Source organism: Mizuhopecten yessoensis, unplaced genomic scaffold (genome assembly GCF_002113885.1).
Source record: "Mizuhopecten yessoensis strain PY_sf001 unplaced genomic scaffold, ASM211388v2 scaffold717, whole genome shotgun sequence".
Lineage (NCBI taxonomy): Eukaryota > Metazoa > Mollusca > Bivalvia > Pectinida > Pectinidae > Mizuhopecten > Mizuhopecten yessoensis.
In genome coordinates this window covers 3,449-22,136 of record NW_018403686.1, presented here as the reverse complement: position 1 = coordinate 22,136, position 18,688 = coordinate 3,449, and the positions used below count along the sequence as shown (strand labels likewise).

The 18,688-nt window shown below is 37.0% G+C and overlaps 3 protein-coding genes and 1 long non-coding RNA gene across 4 annotated transcripts; 2 read left to right on the top strand and 2 right to left on the bottom strand.

Moving 5' to 3' along the window:
• Positions 1-632: 632 nt before the first annotated feature.
• LOC110452091 lies at positions 633-1,904 on the bottom strand. The gene has a single exon (XM_021500398.1). It carries the CDS (start codon positions 1,902-1,904, stop codon positions 633-635), a length of 1,272 nt encoding a protein of 423 aa, XP_021356073.1.
• Positions 1,905-1,954: 50 nt separating this feature from the next.
• Positions 1,955-3,783, bottom strand: LOC110452184 (MDS1 and EVI1 complex locus protein EVI1-A-like). The gene is made up of 2 exons (XM_021500558.1): positions 3,387-3,783; positions 1,955-2,811 (listed from the first exon to the last, which is right to left on the bottom strand). The coding sequence occupies exon 2, from the start codon at positions 2,804-2,806 to the stop codon at positions 1,955-1,957; it is 852 nt and encodes a 283-aa protein (XP_021356233.1). The 5' UTR covers positions 2,807-2,811; positions 3,387-3,783.
• A 1,598-nt stretch (positions 3,784-5,381) lies between these two features.
• On the top strand, positions 5,382-16,968 carry LOC110452112. Its single transcript, XM_021500448.1, has 11 exons — positions 5,382-5,792; positions 9,111-9,196; positions 9,772-9,981; positions 10,514-10,611; positions 10,866-10,998; positions 12,060-12,218; positions 12,783-12,965; positions 13,632-13,754; positions 14,328-14,594; positions 14,920-14,989; positions 15,436-16,968. Exons 2-11 carry the CDS (start codon positions 9,139-9,141, stop codon positions 16,121-16,123), a joined length of 1,989 nt encoding a protein of 662 aa, XP_021356123.1. The 5' UTR covers positions 5,382-5,792; positions 9,111-9,138; the 3' UTR covers positions 16,124-16,968.
• Positions 16,969-16,974: 6 nt separating this feature from the next.
• On the top strand, positions 16,975-18,311 carry LOC110452119. Its single transcript, XR_002463142.1, has 2 exons — positions 16,975-17,993; positions 18,081-18,311. It is a non-coding gene; the product is annotated as an uncharacterized LOC110452119 (long non-coding RNA).
• The last annotated feature ends 377 nt before the right edge of the window (positions 18,312-18,688 follow it).

The following is an 18,688-nucleotide window of genomic DNA, read 5'->3' as shown; positions in this document are numbered from 1 at the left end:
CTTTTCATCATCGTGTGGCTTTCCACAGTCTGCCAGCCTCCGCCATAAGGTCTTGCTGTAGTTAGACAACTCGTCTTTCGTCACGGTTACTCGTTCCGGTGCCAGGGGATATTCATTGTGTAGGTCGTGGAGTTCTGGAGGGTACTCTAGATCCACTTCCAATATATATCCATCTGTCGCGTCATCGGGAACTGTCGTGATATCAAGCGTGTCCTTTTTNCCATATAAGTTATTGGCGTCTAAATAAGTGATGTATTCTGTTGGTTTTGTTTTGTCGTGTCCGGGGACGTATGGATTGTTGGCCTCGGCTAACCTATGACTAATCATCGATATGCCTCCCCGCAAGCCTTTCTCAATAAATAAGTGCTGATCGATGTCGGTAAGCAGTTCGAGTCTAACATCGGTCATTTTTAGCGCTGCTTTCCATGCTAGTCCAGGGGCGGTGTAAAAATGAGCTGCATCGAGCCCATACGATTCCAGACATAGATTTCGGAAATTCTCGAACACATCAGCAAGACACAGAACATCTGTCATGACATAAAGGTCGGAATATTCACCGAGATTTAGTATGTTGAATTGTTTCCAGACTTTGCAAGCATGATGATACTTTTCATCGGATACATCTTCTCCAGTTAGACTACTGCGAAATGCTTCTTGTGATGGTAATTTGGTTTCTTGAATCTGTGTGGACCATCGAAGTAGTCGTAGGGATACACCTGTTTTTTTAAAAGGAGCTCGATTTTCTCATCACCAAAATGTCCTGTCATGTGTTCAAATTTCTCCTTCCCTTCAGCGGATAAATTTGCGATCAATTTCTCCAGTGATGTTCCCATAAACTGGAAGCTATCGATGAAGTCCATGCACCCTATGGAGAAAGAGATGTACTTCTCCATGTTGTTGGGTATGCATTTGATCTCTTTATCTGACACCTTTCCTATAGCTTGCATGATAAGATGGGAATCGTAACCTCTCAGATTGTGAAAAACAACAGGAATCCGTCCGGTAAACTTATAATTAATGTTGCAATCATTGTGTGCCGCTCCTCTAAACGCTCCTGTCACATGGCAGTGGTCCCTCACTCTGTCATCCCCAAGTTCTCTTCCACAAATGTGACAGTTTACTGCACTGTTGAAGGTTTGCCAATCTCTCCCAGTCATGACCATCGGCTTCACGTTTTTGAATCTTTGTTCTATTTCCTCCTGTTCTCTCAGCATACATTCTACAAACTTTTCTGTAACATCCGGTCCTCTGTAGACCACGGGTTCCTTAGATGTTTCTTGTGTGATCCCTACGACTTTGTAAGCGAAACTAGACGGAACATGTTGTGTGATCTTCTCTGTATGTGATTTCTCTGGGTCAAACTCACATCTCTGTATTGGCACTTGGAAAGACTCGAAGTCCGCATATATGATGTAAGGTACTTTAAGCTGTTTTCTTATGTCCTTATAGAACAGCCATTTGTCATCTTCTGTTGGTAGTTTAACTTTCTGCGTCCCATGTTCTTGACAGTAGGATATATGGTCGTTGAGAATTCGTTCTTTGGTGAAACCTTGCAGGCAATACATACAGTGGTAGTATCTATGCCCGTGGGTATACTGATCATATAGGAGCCCATTCACGTTCTTGATCCAGCAGTAGTGGGACTTGCGTCCATCTGAAATCAGCAGTAAATCTACGTGTAAGTCAAATCTCTGCTTAGTCACGTGGATTGGAAATAAGGACCCCTTCTCGTATCCCAAGACGTTGACAGTGATATTGTTCTGTGTTTCGAACTTATTGATGTCGGCTACTTTCACAGGGAAGGAAATACCATCAAAGTTCAGCTCGTGTTGGTGACCTGTGTATTTGCTGATACGCTCAGGATGATTTTTGGTCGGATGGAGAGCAGACAGTATCGACCACATGAAGCACTTCTTGTCCTTGTTTTGGACGTTGATGATGGCATGCTTAGACCTCAACTTGACCGGTAGCGAAATATAACTAGACCCTTTGAGAGGCTTGTATCGGGCAAAGTGTATCTGTATTTGAGAAGCACCTTGTCCAATGTCCAATTACTACTCTGTCGCTGGTATTCTATGAAAGAATTCTGAATCTTCCGGATAGATTCCCGCATACTTTCGTCGATGTCAGATGACTTTAAAGTTATCTGACATTTTCCACGGAAATGGGGTGTGACTCGTTCTACGGTCTCCCCCTTTGGTTTAGAAAACTGCACTTGAATGGATAAGTACCATTTTACACCTCCCCGGACAACAGCGCTATCTATTTTCGTCTTTATCGTATCGTACTGTTGATGAAGGAAAGTTGTGACGTCTAATTTGGCTTGGCCCTCTGCAGGTAGAGTCATAACTTTGAAGATTCCCTTGATTGCTTCCTCTGTACATTGTTTATCTTCATCCACGTTAGGGCTAGTTTGGCGGTCCGATTCGTTCAAAGCTTGATTGGTAGATGCATTCATTTGCGGTTGATTGTTTTCTTTGTCATTGTCTCTGTTTTCGTCTATGCCTCCTCCTTGTTGATTTCTCTCGTGTGATTTCAAATGTTCGCTGTATTTGTCAGTCCTCCAGAAAGATTTTCCACAACACAAATGCAGTGGTTCCCCGTGGACTTTCTTATGCCTTGTAAGCCGATCTTTCCTTCCAAACTCTTTGTTACACACGTCACATTTCCACCTTCTATCTCCGTGTTCTGCAATGTGTCTCGTAAGTGTCTTTTTGTGTTCAAATGATTTGTCACAATGTGGACAAGACCATTTCCCCTTTTTAGGCTGAGTTGATTCATTCATCAGAGCTTTTCTTTTTTCCATTGTTTCTGCAATAATGATATTAACATTAATTAGAACAATATCTGGCGACGTGCTTCTCCTCTAGATGTCTAAGTCAGAATTAAATTTTGTCGATTTCACTCCCGTATTTATACCCTTTCTATTCACTGTCTGCATTCCGATCATTTGATTGGTAAATTCATTTTTGCAAAATATAGGCGTATTTTTTTGGTCTGACATATGATAGATTTTGAAGCATGTAGACGTGTTTTTTCATTGGGTCGTTTTCCTGAACATAACGGGCATATATCACCATCTCCTTTATCGTTCATAAAAGACTGATTAAAGGACCGAGGTCCTATGGTGTTCGTACGAAGACAATCAACGCTTCTGTCACCAGAAACGGAGCATCACCCGATGGGTCCACATAAATTATTGGCCGGAAAGATGTTCCTGGATATCGCGGGGACATGTCACTTTATAACACCCTCTTTCCGTTGTGGACTTGTGACACCGCCCTAATCCAGTACACCCAATTCATGTGTGACAAACACCTCAGACTTTACAACTTGTATTACTACATTATTTCAACATCAATGGCGAATAATTGGTTGATACTTACATTTTCCAATGTTATTGCAACGCTGATCATTAAAGAGCACACACAGGTATTGGGTCCTTCTTCTCCGAGTGTGTGACTTTGAATGATTTTTTCTCGGTGTAGTAACTCTATTTATACCCTCCATACCCTTCGAGGTAAATCGCATCATTTGATTGGCTTTTCCATTTTTTGCAAATTTATTTTCTTAATTTTACTTTATTTCTAATTTGTTTTTCAAGTGATCGGACATGTTTTTCATATCTCCCGATTCTACCAGACACTGAAAAATGCCTAAATTTTAACTTTTAGATTTGTCGTTTTGGAGCGTCGAACACCCATTAGTTACAGTAGATCTATATATTACTAGCCAAACGTACTAACCCACACGACTAATCTACATACACTTGCCGCGTGTATCATTTTCTGGTAGCATACACACTCGTCTAGCTAGGTGGCGCTACATGGCTCACAATAAACATTCGCCATTTGCATTATGTCGGTTAAATGATACATGGATATATCAGTGTTAAACAGAATAGACATGATACCTGAAGGTTTGTTGTTTTAATAAAGAGATTGTATTTATTGATATTGCGGTGTTTCTCGATTATATGCTGGGATATCATTCGTCTTGAATCGTATACACTACGTTTACATCGTATGTTGTGCTAGGTTATATGAATAATGCAGTGTGTATATATTGTCTATGTACTAGGATATCTATCGACATACACGACGTACCGTGTTGTAAAGCGGACTGCGTGACTGGTTTAAACAATGTGTAACAGTACTCGATATCTATATACGAATAAAAACTTTAAATTTCCATGTTTCATGAAAGTAGGATGGGGAATACGGTATGTCTTTCTCGGTGTTGTTTTCATAACCGGTTGGAACCGGTTTGACTATTTCCAAACGTGATGCAATCGGACCGCTACAAATAGATGCAGTCAGGAAAAACCCAGATACATGAGAACCCCCCTGTGACGTCATCGATCGGTACCCCCCTGCCGAAGGGGGGCGCCACTAGGGGGGTGCCAGGGAGGTGGTAAGGATTATATAGGGGAGTGCACTCAATGACTCTGGCCCAAAAGCGGCACTTTCCTACTACTTACAATAATAATACCCATTTTACACCGTTCCCACCTGAAACGTAAATGGTATCCATGTAGATATCACGAACTGAAAGTTAGTAAATGTTGCTCATGACTTTGTATTATGAAAGGGACATGATGTCCCTCAACTAGTCAAACTGGAAAATATGTTGAGTCGACATTAATTTAACTATTTCATGTAATTTCTGTACGAATATTGTCACCATGAGTACGTTACTGCCATGGTCGAGTTGAACAATAACCTTAGCAGCCAGGCTTGTCCAACAGGAATGTTTCACTCTACGCAGCAGTCATACGGTCGTAATCATGATATGATTTCCAACTCGCATTAAGGTGTCTTCCATGATTAAGATTTGTTGACTGTGTTCTAGATCATTTGTGACCAGCCTATTTTCCTGGTTTTGACAGGACACATCGAGACTTGTACCACAGCCTTCCGGGGCATATGGGTATGTCTCTAGTTCTAGCTTTTCGAAGAACACAAACGTTATGCTATACTTCCATTTAGCCACTTTGTTTTGGTTGTAAGCTATGAGAAGGTTTTCCATTGATTAAACAGTGAAGGAAAATGTGATTTTATATATATATATATATATTTTCACCAAAATCAGCGGGTTCATTTAAAACTCGCCTTGTACGAAGGCAGGAGCCAATACAGGAACTTGAGGGAAATAGTTAAAAGCACTTCTTCCGTGTGAATGGAAGGATTTAAACCAAATTTAGTTGGAGTATCCTTGGACAAAAAGTACTTAAGTCTGTATAAATAGAGGGTATAGACAGAGGAATTGATAAGTATGTTTAAATCAGTGGTCAATTATTCAGTTTCAGTTTTCAGCGTTGTGAGTTGAAACTTACATTCATTCCCATTACTCGAATGTCCCCGACCTTCTATTTAACATGTCCTCAGTTTTGTTAGGCGTTTAATATATACTGTGTGTGTTTAAAGCCATCTAAAACACTTCCTGCCTTCCCTAACAGGTCTGCTTTGTTCGTGTTACGTAGCCTTTGCATTCTTCGTCTGTCGATTTTCTCGACGAACAGGTATATCAAGTTTCCTGCTATACAGTAGTAGCTACATGCATATTGCATGAATAAGCGACGTACGGTTTGAGCATGATGTAGTGAAGAAGTGTGTACCTGTATATCTGTTAACTATCATCAGGTGTACCCTCGATACACAGCATCCAGGTGTGTCTACGTACCTGAGCATTACCTGTGTGTATTAACTTCATCTGGGCAGGAAACAGTGACTGGTGCGAAAGTAATCAGTCATGTATATCGGTCTCTGATCGAGGACGTCATTTCCTGAAAGGTAGGTGTCTTTTTCGATTTTCCAGTTCTCTTGAAAACTAATTAATTTATTTCCCAAATAACGATGAATTGTAATGATTTGTAATTAAACCGACGGCCATTTTATGGAGGAGGGAATATCTTTAACAGTCAGATTAAGATTCTTAACCATGATCTGTTCTCAACCAGGAAGTCAAATACGTGCAATGGTATAAAACAATTATCTAAGGTTTAAACCGACATGCCTTGATTACAATTGTTCCATTCTGTTCAACTGAGAGGATATTCTGAACTAAGTTGCTTTTCTAGATCTACCGGTATATAAAATGGATGTCCGTCGAGGCCAACATATATTCAACTGCTTTTGAAAGCATGGTCATCTTACGAGAGGCGATTATCATTATGCTGCGTGTATCATGATCTGTTTATCACTGGAACAATACCTTTTCTAAATCAAGAATACAAAAGTGTTCGAAAAGTATCGTTTATTTGCCTAAACATTAACCCAAAACCATTGGATATATAGGTTTGAATTGGACATTGTTTACTGCAGATACATCTTGTTTCCCACACCGCCATTAAAACCGTTTTATTTTATAGATTGTATGGTATTGTATCGGATGACAATTCCAGAGATATAACACCTATGTTGGTGATAGCACAGAGCCAATTACAATGAACCAGACTTTAACATACAAGCCACCCTGTAATGATAATTGTGTTTTGTCAACAAGTTTTGTTCGTGTATACAGCTCAGGATTTGAGTCATTGTGACTGAGTCATGGGTAGTAGACCCTTAAGCGTATATTTTCATCGGATCAACAATTATAAGAAGAATTCCTAGGTATACTGAGAAACTCTGTTTCGTCAACTATACATTTGTGGTTCATATTTTCTCACGTTTCTACCCACTATTAAGAAGGGTATAATATCGTAAATAACGTGTATAGCATTAACACGGTTTGGTAATAGGCTCCACTCAATTGGTTACTATATACATTTGTGAACACGTGTCCAATCTCTTCTGTCATCTGTAGTTAGATTATAGAAATATATATTTATACATAACTTCTCCTTAAAAGAAGACCTGAAAGTAAGCAAGTTACTAAAACCCTAGTGTAAACTGCTAGGTATTATATAGGATTCAGTTGTTCAAAGCCTCCCAGCGTAATGACATATTCTGTTGCAATATTATCAAATTGTTTTATTTGTTTAACAGAAATCAATGTCCTTAGGTTTTAACTGACCACAACTAACACAAGAATAATGAAATCCGAAATTTTGCTGGCATATTCGAAAACAATAAATATCGGGATTGTAATGTAACTATATTTGTTATTCTGATCATATAGCTCAACAGACTTCAGATGTTTGAGTTTTCACATGAATGTTTGTCTGATGAAAAATTCAAAAATTAAATAGAGCGCATGGGACATTAATAATACAAATTTGAGGTATAACATATCTCAACAAATGAAAGACAGGATTCAAAATTAAATATATTGGAAGAACAAAGAATATAGTGATCTATTCACGTTCAGCAATTAACATTTTAGAACAGCAAATAATGAAATTACAAAAAATGCAACTTATATTTATCATATATATCAATATTTTATCATACATTACGATTTATAGAAACTCTAGGTTTTCGGTCAAAGGTGCTTGAACCTTCACAGTATATATTTAAACACAATGTACAGAATAAAATTGAATTTCTATAAATCATTTCCACATATTGACTACATGTAAACAATTTCACAGATTTAGAGTGATTTCTCCATACAAAAAATACAACCTTGAACATAAAACATATCTAATGTTTTCCTGGGTTGACAACGACAGCTTTCTACAGCACACTGATGTATACAATTACAATAGTCTATCACCGACTCCCTTTACTATCGCCCTCCATTCAATTGTTTACGATATGGTATAATTTGCGTCACGTAAACTGAACTATAGTACGCCATAAACTTCTTTTCTCACAACTTGACTACACTACACGACTGATATCATTCATAACCCTGTGATATTATAATATGTAAACACGTCTCGCTCCTCCCAGCTACAAACAGATTAACTACTTGGACAACTGTTGACAGTGAAGATGACTAACAAACTCATATTATCGCTTTATATAACAAGTATATCATACAATGACTTGTCTAACTATTGTTATTTAAAAATAGTATGTGACGAAATTAGTATACAATTCAAATCAACGTAGTATATATACGCTGAACTTATAAGTTACTCAATTATTTAATCCTTGGTTAAACTCATGGGAAACATCTTTTTCAAGGTTGGTTTCATAACTAAATGGAAAGCATCTTAATACTTTGGTGCACATCAGGATAATGATATATTTTAACACTATCAGATAAGTATAAGGTTTAAAACAAACATGTGTGTACCATAAAATTCTAAAGGAGTGCCATTTTCATAACACAATCATTGGCAGAAAATAGTGAACGCCTTTCACATCAAGTAAAAATTAAAATAATGTATTTCTTTATAAATGACTGAATACTACTTGAGAGTGTGGAGATAGTTTACCAATGATTGACATTGTTAGCCTATATCATTATCTGTCCATGTTAGGTCTGTCTTAGTTCTAGCTATAGATAGTATGCATGCCAATATTACTAATACTCATCTTGTTATTTAAAGGATCCCCGTCCACTGTCCAAAACTAAAAATAGGAATTGGAAGCCTTTTTTCTTCGGCATGACTACAGCTTGGATAAATCATTTTGAGAAAAAAACATACTTCAGGGATTTTTATGCAAAATAATTAAGATAAAAACTTCAGCGGGGCTAGACCGGGATTCGAACCCTTGACCTCAAATTGCTATACTATCGCTCTAACAGACTGAACTACCTGATCATCGAATGCTATCCTTGCCAACTTTGCTACAGTTATATCCAAATGGACATTAAAATGAGGCTACTGTTTACAGGAAATACTACAGTGTAATGGAACAGTGGTCGTTAAAACTGTAGTATATTGAAAGACCTCTAAAGTCTATTTTTAAGTTTTATACGAATAAACCTGTCAACCAGGAAGTTACTTATTCGGTTTTCCATTCTTTTTAGTGGTGACATCAAGCTGGCTTACAACTCCATCGAAGCAGAACGATTAAAAAACATTGTGTTTGTACAGAATATAGACACATTCATATATAAAACCATATGTTTGTCGCCATGAGACTCTTACCCTGCTAATCGTTATCTGTATCTCCCATAAAATGTTATATATACAGATTCTTAATAGATATTGATAATTTCCCCATATTGTATGTGTAGCTGCATTTTCGTCTGTCATTATCGTGTTTCAGGTACAACTTATAGTTTCTACAGACCACGATGAAGACGCTGCTGAGGCTGTCAATACTTGCGGTGACTTTACACTCGTGGATTCAAGGTTTGAAAAATAAAAACAAAAACAAATATAAGGTAACACTTTGGTTGAGAACCTATCATAACAATAAGGAATGTATTCATTCGCGCAGTGATTCATTCAAACATGCTAGTCTAGGGTTGTTGGGGTGTTTGGCATAAAAGTACTGATCCCATATATATATATTCCTCTTGCTAATAGTTTCGACTTGTTGGAATTATTTTGTTCTTGAAAAAACCCAATAGGAAGTGACATTTTATTACAGAAGGGACAACAAAAGAATAAGGAAGTACATACTTTATATCTTCGTGGGTGTTTTTGCTACTGAAATAAAGTAGAAAAAGTAGCCTATGAGTTTTTGTAAATTGTTTGTTCCTCCTTGAATATTACCAGGTGACATTTCGTTATCGAGTGTATGTTTAAAAAAGCAGAACTATGGAATCTACTTACATGCAATGTGTGTTGAATGCTGCAAATGTTCGCATCTGTTGTTGAGCAAGACTGCGTGTTTGAAATTGATTTGTTGAAAAAAATACTGTATGTTTAAATGTATGATACTCTTATCAAAAATCAAGTATGTGTCCCGGTTTTCTTACTAGCTGTTCAGTCAGACAGTGTGTTACGACTACTGTCCTCTCCGACATCATGGAATGGAGCCAACAACTTGTGCAAAGCGGCTGGTGGTCAGCTTGCCAGGGTGAACAAGACTGACCTTTCCATACTGAGAGATTGTCCTGGTCTCGTGGAGGAAACGGGATCGTATTGGTCAGCTGGGTACAACTACTTGACCCCTTGGTTCGAATTACTTGGTAATACTAATATTGATGGCAATGACCTGCAAGGCTTGTGATTGATTTTTCTGTATAAAAATCGTCAACATGGTATTAATCATTTTATCCTATGGACATCTGATAGGGACTCGTGGAAGAAATGTGCATGCAATGACTTCCCAAGGGCGTAATGTCGTTATAGTAACAAAGAGGCCCTTGGCATGCTTAACCCTTTCACTACATGATATCATAATGGACTCTTCCAAATTAATGCATGGTAGAGTTCGCTCAAGTTACATAGGGGTGAAAGGGTTAATAATATATCTGATAATTTGTCTTCGAGTGAACGTCTATGATATTTTAAAGTTATTATGTGTATAACTTACAGTCAAATTCGTGTATACGAACCTACATTTCTGTGAATAATATAACTGAGCCCATTGACTTAATGAGCTACTGGGATTTCTTTCCTCTCGTATATACACGTTATTAGAAAAATACCCATTCAAAACTTTCAGCATTATTCTTCCTTAATGGATAGAAAACCTTTATTTTTTATATCATATTTCAGGGTGTTATCAAGTATCAGTGGGAAGATCATTTATGAACGTCAAGGATTATGATGAATGCTACCAGCTTTGTAAACAATCAAATAATTTCGGACTGCAGGTAAGTGTGAAAGATTAAGAGATAACTGTCCTTTACTGCATTTTCTTGACACGAATACGATACAGACAAAAGTGTGGAAGATGTCATGCAAAAAAATCTAGTATATGGCCGTTTTATAATTCGATACATTATTATTTTAAATGAAATCATTTCTTGTTAAAGATGTCAATACAATATCAAATCTTAACCTGCTTTTTTAAACTTAGACAATTACAAATACAACATATTGACAATGTTAACCTGTCATATTTCAGGAAGGTGGAAAGTGTGTTTGTGTTAACTCCACATTTAGCCTGTCTTTCACTGCTGCCCAGAGTTGTCTACCGTGTCCTGGCGGATCCCAGTATTCTTGTGGTCAACCCGGTTACGTAGCCCTATATCGTCCGTGTGAGTAATGAACATTTACTCCGTTGCAAATTTCTCAAAATAAAAAAAATAAATAATGAAATGTTGATATAGCTGCTCAAACGATGAACTTAAATTGAATGCATGTCATATTTCTAACAGATCATCACCCAACGCCTGATATGATGGAGGAATCATAAAAAACCTCGTAACATAGAACTCGTAATGATAAATCTTCATTTGAAATAAAATATTATTTGGAATGTTGCCAGAGGGTTTACAAGGATATTCTCATACGGCGTCAAATGTTCAGAAGACATTAAAAAAACCCTGAAAAAACATCGATATTCCTGAAAATCTGAAACACGACCAACCGAACGTAACTAATGTAAGCACATGTTGACCTGGTTGATATCAGTTTCGTTTGACTTGCCGAAATAAATGCTTTCTTTTACCAAAAATAGAACATTAGATTAGACGAGGGACTTATACACGAACTTAGCATCATTGGACAATTCACTTGTCACTTTTTTGATAAGCAATGCTTTTGTTTTATATAAATCGTAAAATATGATCCCTTTATATTTTTGTTAACTATTTAAATCCGACATTAATTCGCTTATGCTTGATAACTGTCTGTTCTAAAAAGTTTTTTTCATCACATAGCCATATAACAAGTTACATTTCCTTGACGTCGCCCCTCAATTGTTGTGCAGACTAGACACTATTTCTTGACGTTAGCAATAGTATACGTTTGCGGAATTAGCCTATGTGCATGCAAATTTAAGCCTGTCATTTGACTGAAACGACAACAATGTTTTAAGATGGACTGTGCTCCTACTGATAGACGGATATTTATTCACGAACCATATAGAAAACTACTGTAAATATACATTTTTCATATTCTAAATTCCAAGGACTTTGAGGAAATAATTTCCAATGATTTTAATAGACAAATCTGAAAACACATTGAAATCTGAAAAACAAGATATCTTGTTATAAAATAAATAAACCGAAATAAGATATTGTAACCCAACAAACAAACAAAAACAATAATTGGATCATCATGTGCCAATATTTTGATGCTTGGGATTTTGTTTCAGATCTACATGTCCTTGATGACCGGTTCTGTGAGTTGGGCAAGAACGAGACATGTGATTGTGGCGTGTTCCAGTGCGAGGCAGATCCTGTTACCCCGGAAAACACTTCATGGTCCTACTTCTCCAGGAAATGCTCCAGCGAGCTCCAGGCGTCCTGCAGTGGTAAATACATACGAATAGTTCCCTAATGATCAAGTAGCCATCACTTCAAGGAGATAAATTAAATTTCAGTTCAAAAAGAATAACTTGGATAGCCAAACAGCGTTATAGCAATGAATAGCACAAATCTCAATGTTAACGTCTTCGATATAGGCTCGGTGATTAACAACAGTGTCTGTTTATAAAGAAATAAAATAGTTTTAGTTTTGGAAGTAATTGATAATGTATTGGTTACGTGTAGGGCCTCTACTGAGAAATATAATACTCTGTAGTAATAGTTCTGAATTCTTTAAAACTAATTTGGCGTTTAGAGTTGCACACGTGAGATAACTATTAAATACTCGAAGTGTGCCAGTTGCGGATTTTAATATCTTGTCAATATCTTTAAACACATTTTAATACGTAAATCATCCAGTTCTTCGCAGATACGCTTTGAGAAAATATGTTTTTGTAAATGATCTTAACAAAAGAAATCTTATCAAAGAAAATTACAGTATGCAGGTTTCCATGTTATTCATTTAGCCGTATTTCATCACCAATATTCTGATCAAATCATTGTTGACGCAGATGGAAACTTTACCGACGATAACTTGGCCTGGGTTGACAGCAGACAAGCCTGTATCAATAAAGGTAGCTATATGTCTGGCCCAAATATTGAGAGTTGGTGCTCGGCATCTGGCGTTGCCGTGAAAAAACCGTACTGGGGACATCTACACCGCGACAGAACCACACTATACGCCGACACAACAAGTAAGCATTGTACTTCATATTTTATACTTTTTTCTTGATGAAAGAGAAGTGGTTTTTTTATCCAGAGTTTATCTGTGTCATTGAACATATTCAGGACACCATGAAAAACAAAAAAAAAGTTTGCTTTCCATGGGCTGCTTTTCATCGGAAACCTAAACTTGCATCGTTTTCTTTTTTAGGAAAAATTGATTAGGAGAACTTGCATCGTTTGCTTTTTTATATAAGAATGTGCATTGTTTGTCTATTATAGGAAATTTACCACGTTTGCTTTTTATAGAGTTTGCATCACTTGCTTTCGATACGAGAAATTTCATCGTTTGCTTTTCACATGAGAATTGCCATCAGTTGCTATTCATAGGAGACTTTGCATATCTGCAAAGAAAATGCAGATGAGAATTTGCAAGGAAAGTATGATTGAAATACTTCAAATAGATGTGTGTGTTTTAAATGTATTTCTAGTACATCTGCAACCTGAAATAGGTGTTACTTAGTACGATCTTATTTACTCCGTCACAAGCCTGGAACTGTAAATATGATCAGTAGTACACGCTTACATTTTATCGTAAATTACACAAGGGATGCTATATACGAATACACTGTTTTAATATACAATTTCTGTTCCTGTTTGCTTCAAGACTAATGATGGTTTTTGTTTAACTTTTGCAGGTGTAGGCGAGTCGGATGTATCGAGAATTAGAGAGTGCCAATATTTCTCCGTTATTGATGATGACGTCAAGCTTTTATCAACTCCATCTTGTTCCCAGTCCAAAGGATCTCTCTGCTCTTTTGGTAATATCCATTCGACGCTGTTTTGTAACTGCAAGACGTTTTCTTATTGGTTTTATAGCTAACTCATGTTTTACTGGTGTTCTTATATTTTGGAACAAACATATTTTAAAATCTTCAATGAAACTTTAAATGACTTTGGTTCATATAAACCAGTTATTGAATTAATTTCTCCTAAGGATTATTGTATATTTATACCTGAACAGATCTTGTAGCGTATATAAGTAGTTCATGTGATAAATAGATGTTTCAACACTTACTGAGCTATATACGCCATATAATCCTTATATTTATCCTCTTTTTGTTCACAGAAAGGCGAAATACTATACAAATAATGTATTTATATATGTTAAAATGTTGTCTTGATATGTGGTCAAATCATTAACTTAAGTCACCTGAACAATACATTGAGAACAGTCCTAACTTAAACCTGCATTTTGTCCTTCCCTCCCAGACAAGAAGGGAATCTGATCCTTGTTTTATTATGAAGCCGTAATGAATATGCTGGCAGAACTTGCTTGATAACGAAAATGATGACGTAAGAAAGTGAAGTTGGTTTGCACGCGATATTTTCAGACACCGATCAGGGTCATCAGAATGATTGCTTGGTCCGAACGACAACTTCCACTACAACGACTTCCACAACACCACCTCCTACAACAACTACCACTAAATCCCCCACCACAACAACGCCCCCTACTACAACAACGCCCACTACTACAACCACGCCCCCTACTACGACCACACCCCCTACCTCAACCACGTCCGCCACTACAACCCCGGTCTCACCTGGAAATGTTGGAGCTATGAAGGATGAAGGGCTATCAGATGACGATCGAACAGGTATATGAATTGATTTAAATCACACTAAAGGTAAACGATGGCAAAATATGGAGAATGGGTTTATAGTAGATCAATGTTCCTACACTAGGAGAGGGCCTTTATAGGCTTTGCCTGTTGCCCAATTCCTTCTGTATTTAAGATCTATACAATAACATATTCTGAAATTAGATAGAAGATGTATCACCAGTGGCAATGTCGTCACACGATCTGACTTGTCACGAAGACATCAAGCCCTAAACAAACGTTATCGTTAACTTTGAGCAACCAGGACAATGCATAACTATACATATGTGGATAGTTAATGCCATCATCTTTTCTGTGACAGGATTGATTGCGGGGATAGTCGTTGGCGTTTTAATCATCATACTCATCGTTGTTGCTGTTTGTAGCAAAAGGTAAGCTCTAATTACTTTTTGTTATCAAATATTGCTAATTACAAAGATATTTAAACATTAAGTACACAGTAGGTCCTCCCCTATGTGACGTCTCGACCAAGATGGTATCTTTTCAATATACTTGTTTATACGGAGAGGTCCCCCTCTCGTGTGATTGGATTATTTTTCATTAATGAAAATAGAATATGCATATAATCAAATTTATTTATGTATTTTTTATTTCCATTTTACTAATATAATGACATCATGTTTCAAAGTCTGGAAGTTTGTTTACTGATGAATACAATACTTTATCAACCCAATAATACAGAAGCATCTAATGAATTTCAGCTTAGCATTGAAATATAAGAACCAAGGACATTATCCTTACAATATAGGAAACATCAATATGCTATTTCTGCTATGAATATCTATAAAGCAAAATTTGTTACCTTTGATTTGTTTAGGCGAAAGAAAGTGAAAGAACCGGAGACTACCACCAGGGTTGAAAAAGGGCGCAATTATTTCAATGAAGAGGCGTCTATAAAATACCACAATGGAAATACTGCAATTCAAAACAATATGGAAAGACAACCATCCAACTACCCGTACAAAGGCACGACTTCATTCGCCGCTCCAGAAACACAATCAAACCGACACCCTGATGAGAATGAACAGCCAATTGAATCAGCTGCTTTGACGGGCATTTTAAATCCTGTTTACAACCATGAAGAAGCTGTTAGTACAATGCCTCCGGTAGTGAAATATACGGAAGACGAACGACCACCTACCCCATGTGTGGCAACTGTATCCAACGATCCTCCACTATTAAGAAACAGTTTCTACATTACAGCATCACATGATGATCCGACAGCAAACACTCCCTCCGTTCATTCTATTCCTCAAAAACCAAACGATGAGAACGGTTCACAGCAAGACATGTCTATCAATGATTCAGAATTCGATGATGATGATGACGACGACGACACGAACATTAATATTCCTTTCACAAATCTTAAACCCGAATTAGAAATGGAAGTAGAAGAACCAAAATTACAGGCTAACATCGAACCAGTGATAGTCCCACCTAAACGTCCGGCATTCGTAAGCGTAATACGAGTTGTAGCATCAAAAACGGAGGACACGTTACTGTAAAATCAAATGAAAAAGTATAATAATATGTATAGGCAGAAACAAATCACTTATTTTGCCTCTGTCGGGGGCAATTATGTTCATTAGGACATGTTTTAGTGATAAAACATGTTCAGATATATTTTTATGTTCGAGAGTGGATACAATATTTTAATGTACAGTATTTTGGTAGGCACGGAATGCGGAAGGTGAGCGAGATATGTAGAGAATGTGAGACTACTTTGTGAAATGTGTCCATGTGTAATAACAACTGGTCGATTAACACGTATGTTTAACCAGCACCCCTTTCATCCTATAGGTGGTTGGGTGATGTACACAACAGGTACTATTGTGGTAGAAAGTAGGTTTGGTTGTGTATGGTATACTCTAGTGTTCATGTACGAGTAGCTTATATTATTTTGTATACAAACAAACGAACGTTGACTGACGTAATCAACTTGTTTATCAATACTGTGACTGATCTGTTAACAAGGGCATGTTTTACTTATACAAATACATATGCAAATATTAAAAATAGTTTAAATAAAACAATTGAAAACATTGTGTTCGTACCGCTTAATTATTATCACGTGTTGTATATGTCTTTCGTGAAGTCAATGTTATCGTTTAAACAAAATAATCTTATTGAATATTCTGAAAAGGTGATAAAAAGATTAACCTACTGAATTCGAAAATCAATTTCGAAATGTCTTATTAACAATACATTTAGGAGAACGATGTGTATTTTTCATTGGAATGATATGTCATAATAATGTTGTAATTAGTTCTTCTTTTGGAATGAAGTCAGACATATAGTACCGTAGATGTTGATAAAGGATATTCTGTGTCTTCTACCGTCAAGAAATGTGTCCTTGGTTTGGTTGTGTATGGTATACTCTAGTGTTCATGTACGAGTAGCTTATATTATTTTGTATACAAACAAACGAACGTTGACTGACGTAATAAACTTGTTAATCAATACTGTGACTGGTCTGTTAGCAAGGGCATGTTTTACTTATACAAATGCAAAACCGCTTCATACAGTATCTCCATGAAATCAGACAATGTACACACCATGTCTAGTTTGGTGGCTGTCATATTCAACACGAGTCCAAAGGTCAAATAAGTGGTCAGGAATATTTTGTCAAAGACATGATAATTAAACCATTGAAGATTCTCTAACGAGGTAATAGGTGTATTGTCATCATATACAGACGGTGCGCACTATACCGTACTATGACAACTGACCTGTATGCCAAGGTCAAAGGTCAACTGAGTGTCTAATTGCTAAGTTTTGGACGTGTTGTCAATGCTAACTTTTATTTAATTTATGCATACAATACAGTATGGTTCTTATTCTTAAACAATTAGTATCATCTTCTTGGAATGCAACATAAAATTGACAAATAATCCAAGGTTCAGACAGAAAATAAACCTTTTGATCTGTACAACACTGATCGGAAAATCGAATTGATAAAGATGTTTTATATAACTGGGATAAGAAAGGGCCTAACTGTCATTCATAATATTCATTTCTCATGCAGTATTTTCAAGTTCTGATGAAAATATGTCAATTTATTTATTGTTTAATACACCTTGGTCGAAGGTTGGTAGGAGGGGGTTATATAAAGTTGTCCTACTCATGTCTTGACCAATGTCCTTTAGATTATAATTTAGCGAACAAAACTTAAAAAAAGAAATGTAGCAGGGTTTCCTCTTTACAAATGACAGCCATGGTTAAAGACGTACACACAGCCAGCCGGCGGAGACAGAAACAAGAAATCTCCCACATCATAATACCTTCCCATTTAATGAAATTCACAACGATCAATTGAGTAATTGACATGGTGTGTCTGAATGCTAGGTAATTGACATGGTATGTCTTGAATGCTAGGTAATTGACACGGTGTGTCTGAATGCTAGGGAATTGACATGGTGTGTGTGAATGCTAGGTAATTGACATGGTGTGTCTGAATGCTAGGTAATTGGTCAAATGATGTTCAGAGTGTATAGGAAGATAACGTTTGAAGTAGAGATATATTTATTCAAGACCATATTCATCTTTCGTGTTAATATTTGTATATAACAATCATATTGAATAGGACAGAGTTAGGAGTTAGACAACATATTTTGACAGTGAATCGCATGTTAACATCCTTTATGTGTGGTGTCATTCCTTTTGCATTCATGTCTACTCAATCCCTGCTGTTGTCGGTTGTAAACAATTGTGTACCGGTTTTATTCTTGTATATACATACTACTGTAGTATATTTCTATAGCTTACTCATCTACGTTTAAGCTGAACATCATTCTGGTCCTAGTATACCAGGCGCGGATTTAGGGGGGGGGGGGGGGGGGCCCCNTTGCTAATTAAACATAAAAACAATCCTCAGAACACGGGAAATCGCTTCTGAGACGTTCTAGAAAACACATTTTTTTGGGGGGAGATCCCCCAAACCCTCCTTACGGGGAGGGGGTCTGTACCCTCCCCCTCCTCGCGCTACGCGCTCGGGCTGCTTTCTTTCGCAACACACCGTTGACTATTGAGAAAAAATTCTCGGCCCCCCCTTTTAGGAAATCCTGGATCCG

Coding starts and splice junctions, on each gene's coding strand:
- LOC110452091 (XM_021500398.1), bottom strand. CDS start 1,904: ATGTGGTCGATACTGTCTGCTCTCCATCCGACCAAAAATCATCCTGAG.
- LOC110452112 (XM_021500448.1), top strand. CDS start 9,139: ATGAAGACGCTGCTGAGGCTGTCAATACTTGCGGTGACTTTACACTCG. Junction 9,982..10,513: donor CCCTTGGTTCGAATTACTTG/GTAATACTAATA, acceptor ATCATATTTCAG/GGTGTTATCAAGTATCAGTG. Junction 12,966..13,631: donor ACTATACGCCGACACAACAA/GTAAGCATTGTA, acceptor TAACTTTTGCAG/GTGTAGGCGAGTCGGATGTA.
- LOC110452184 (XM_021500558.1), bottom strand. CDS start 2,806: ATGGAAAAAAGAAAAGCTCTGATGAATGAATCAACTCAGCCTAAAAAG.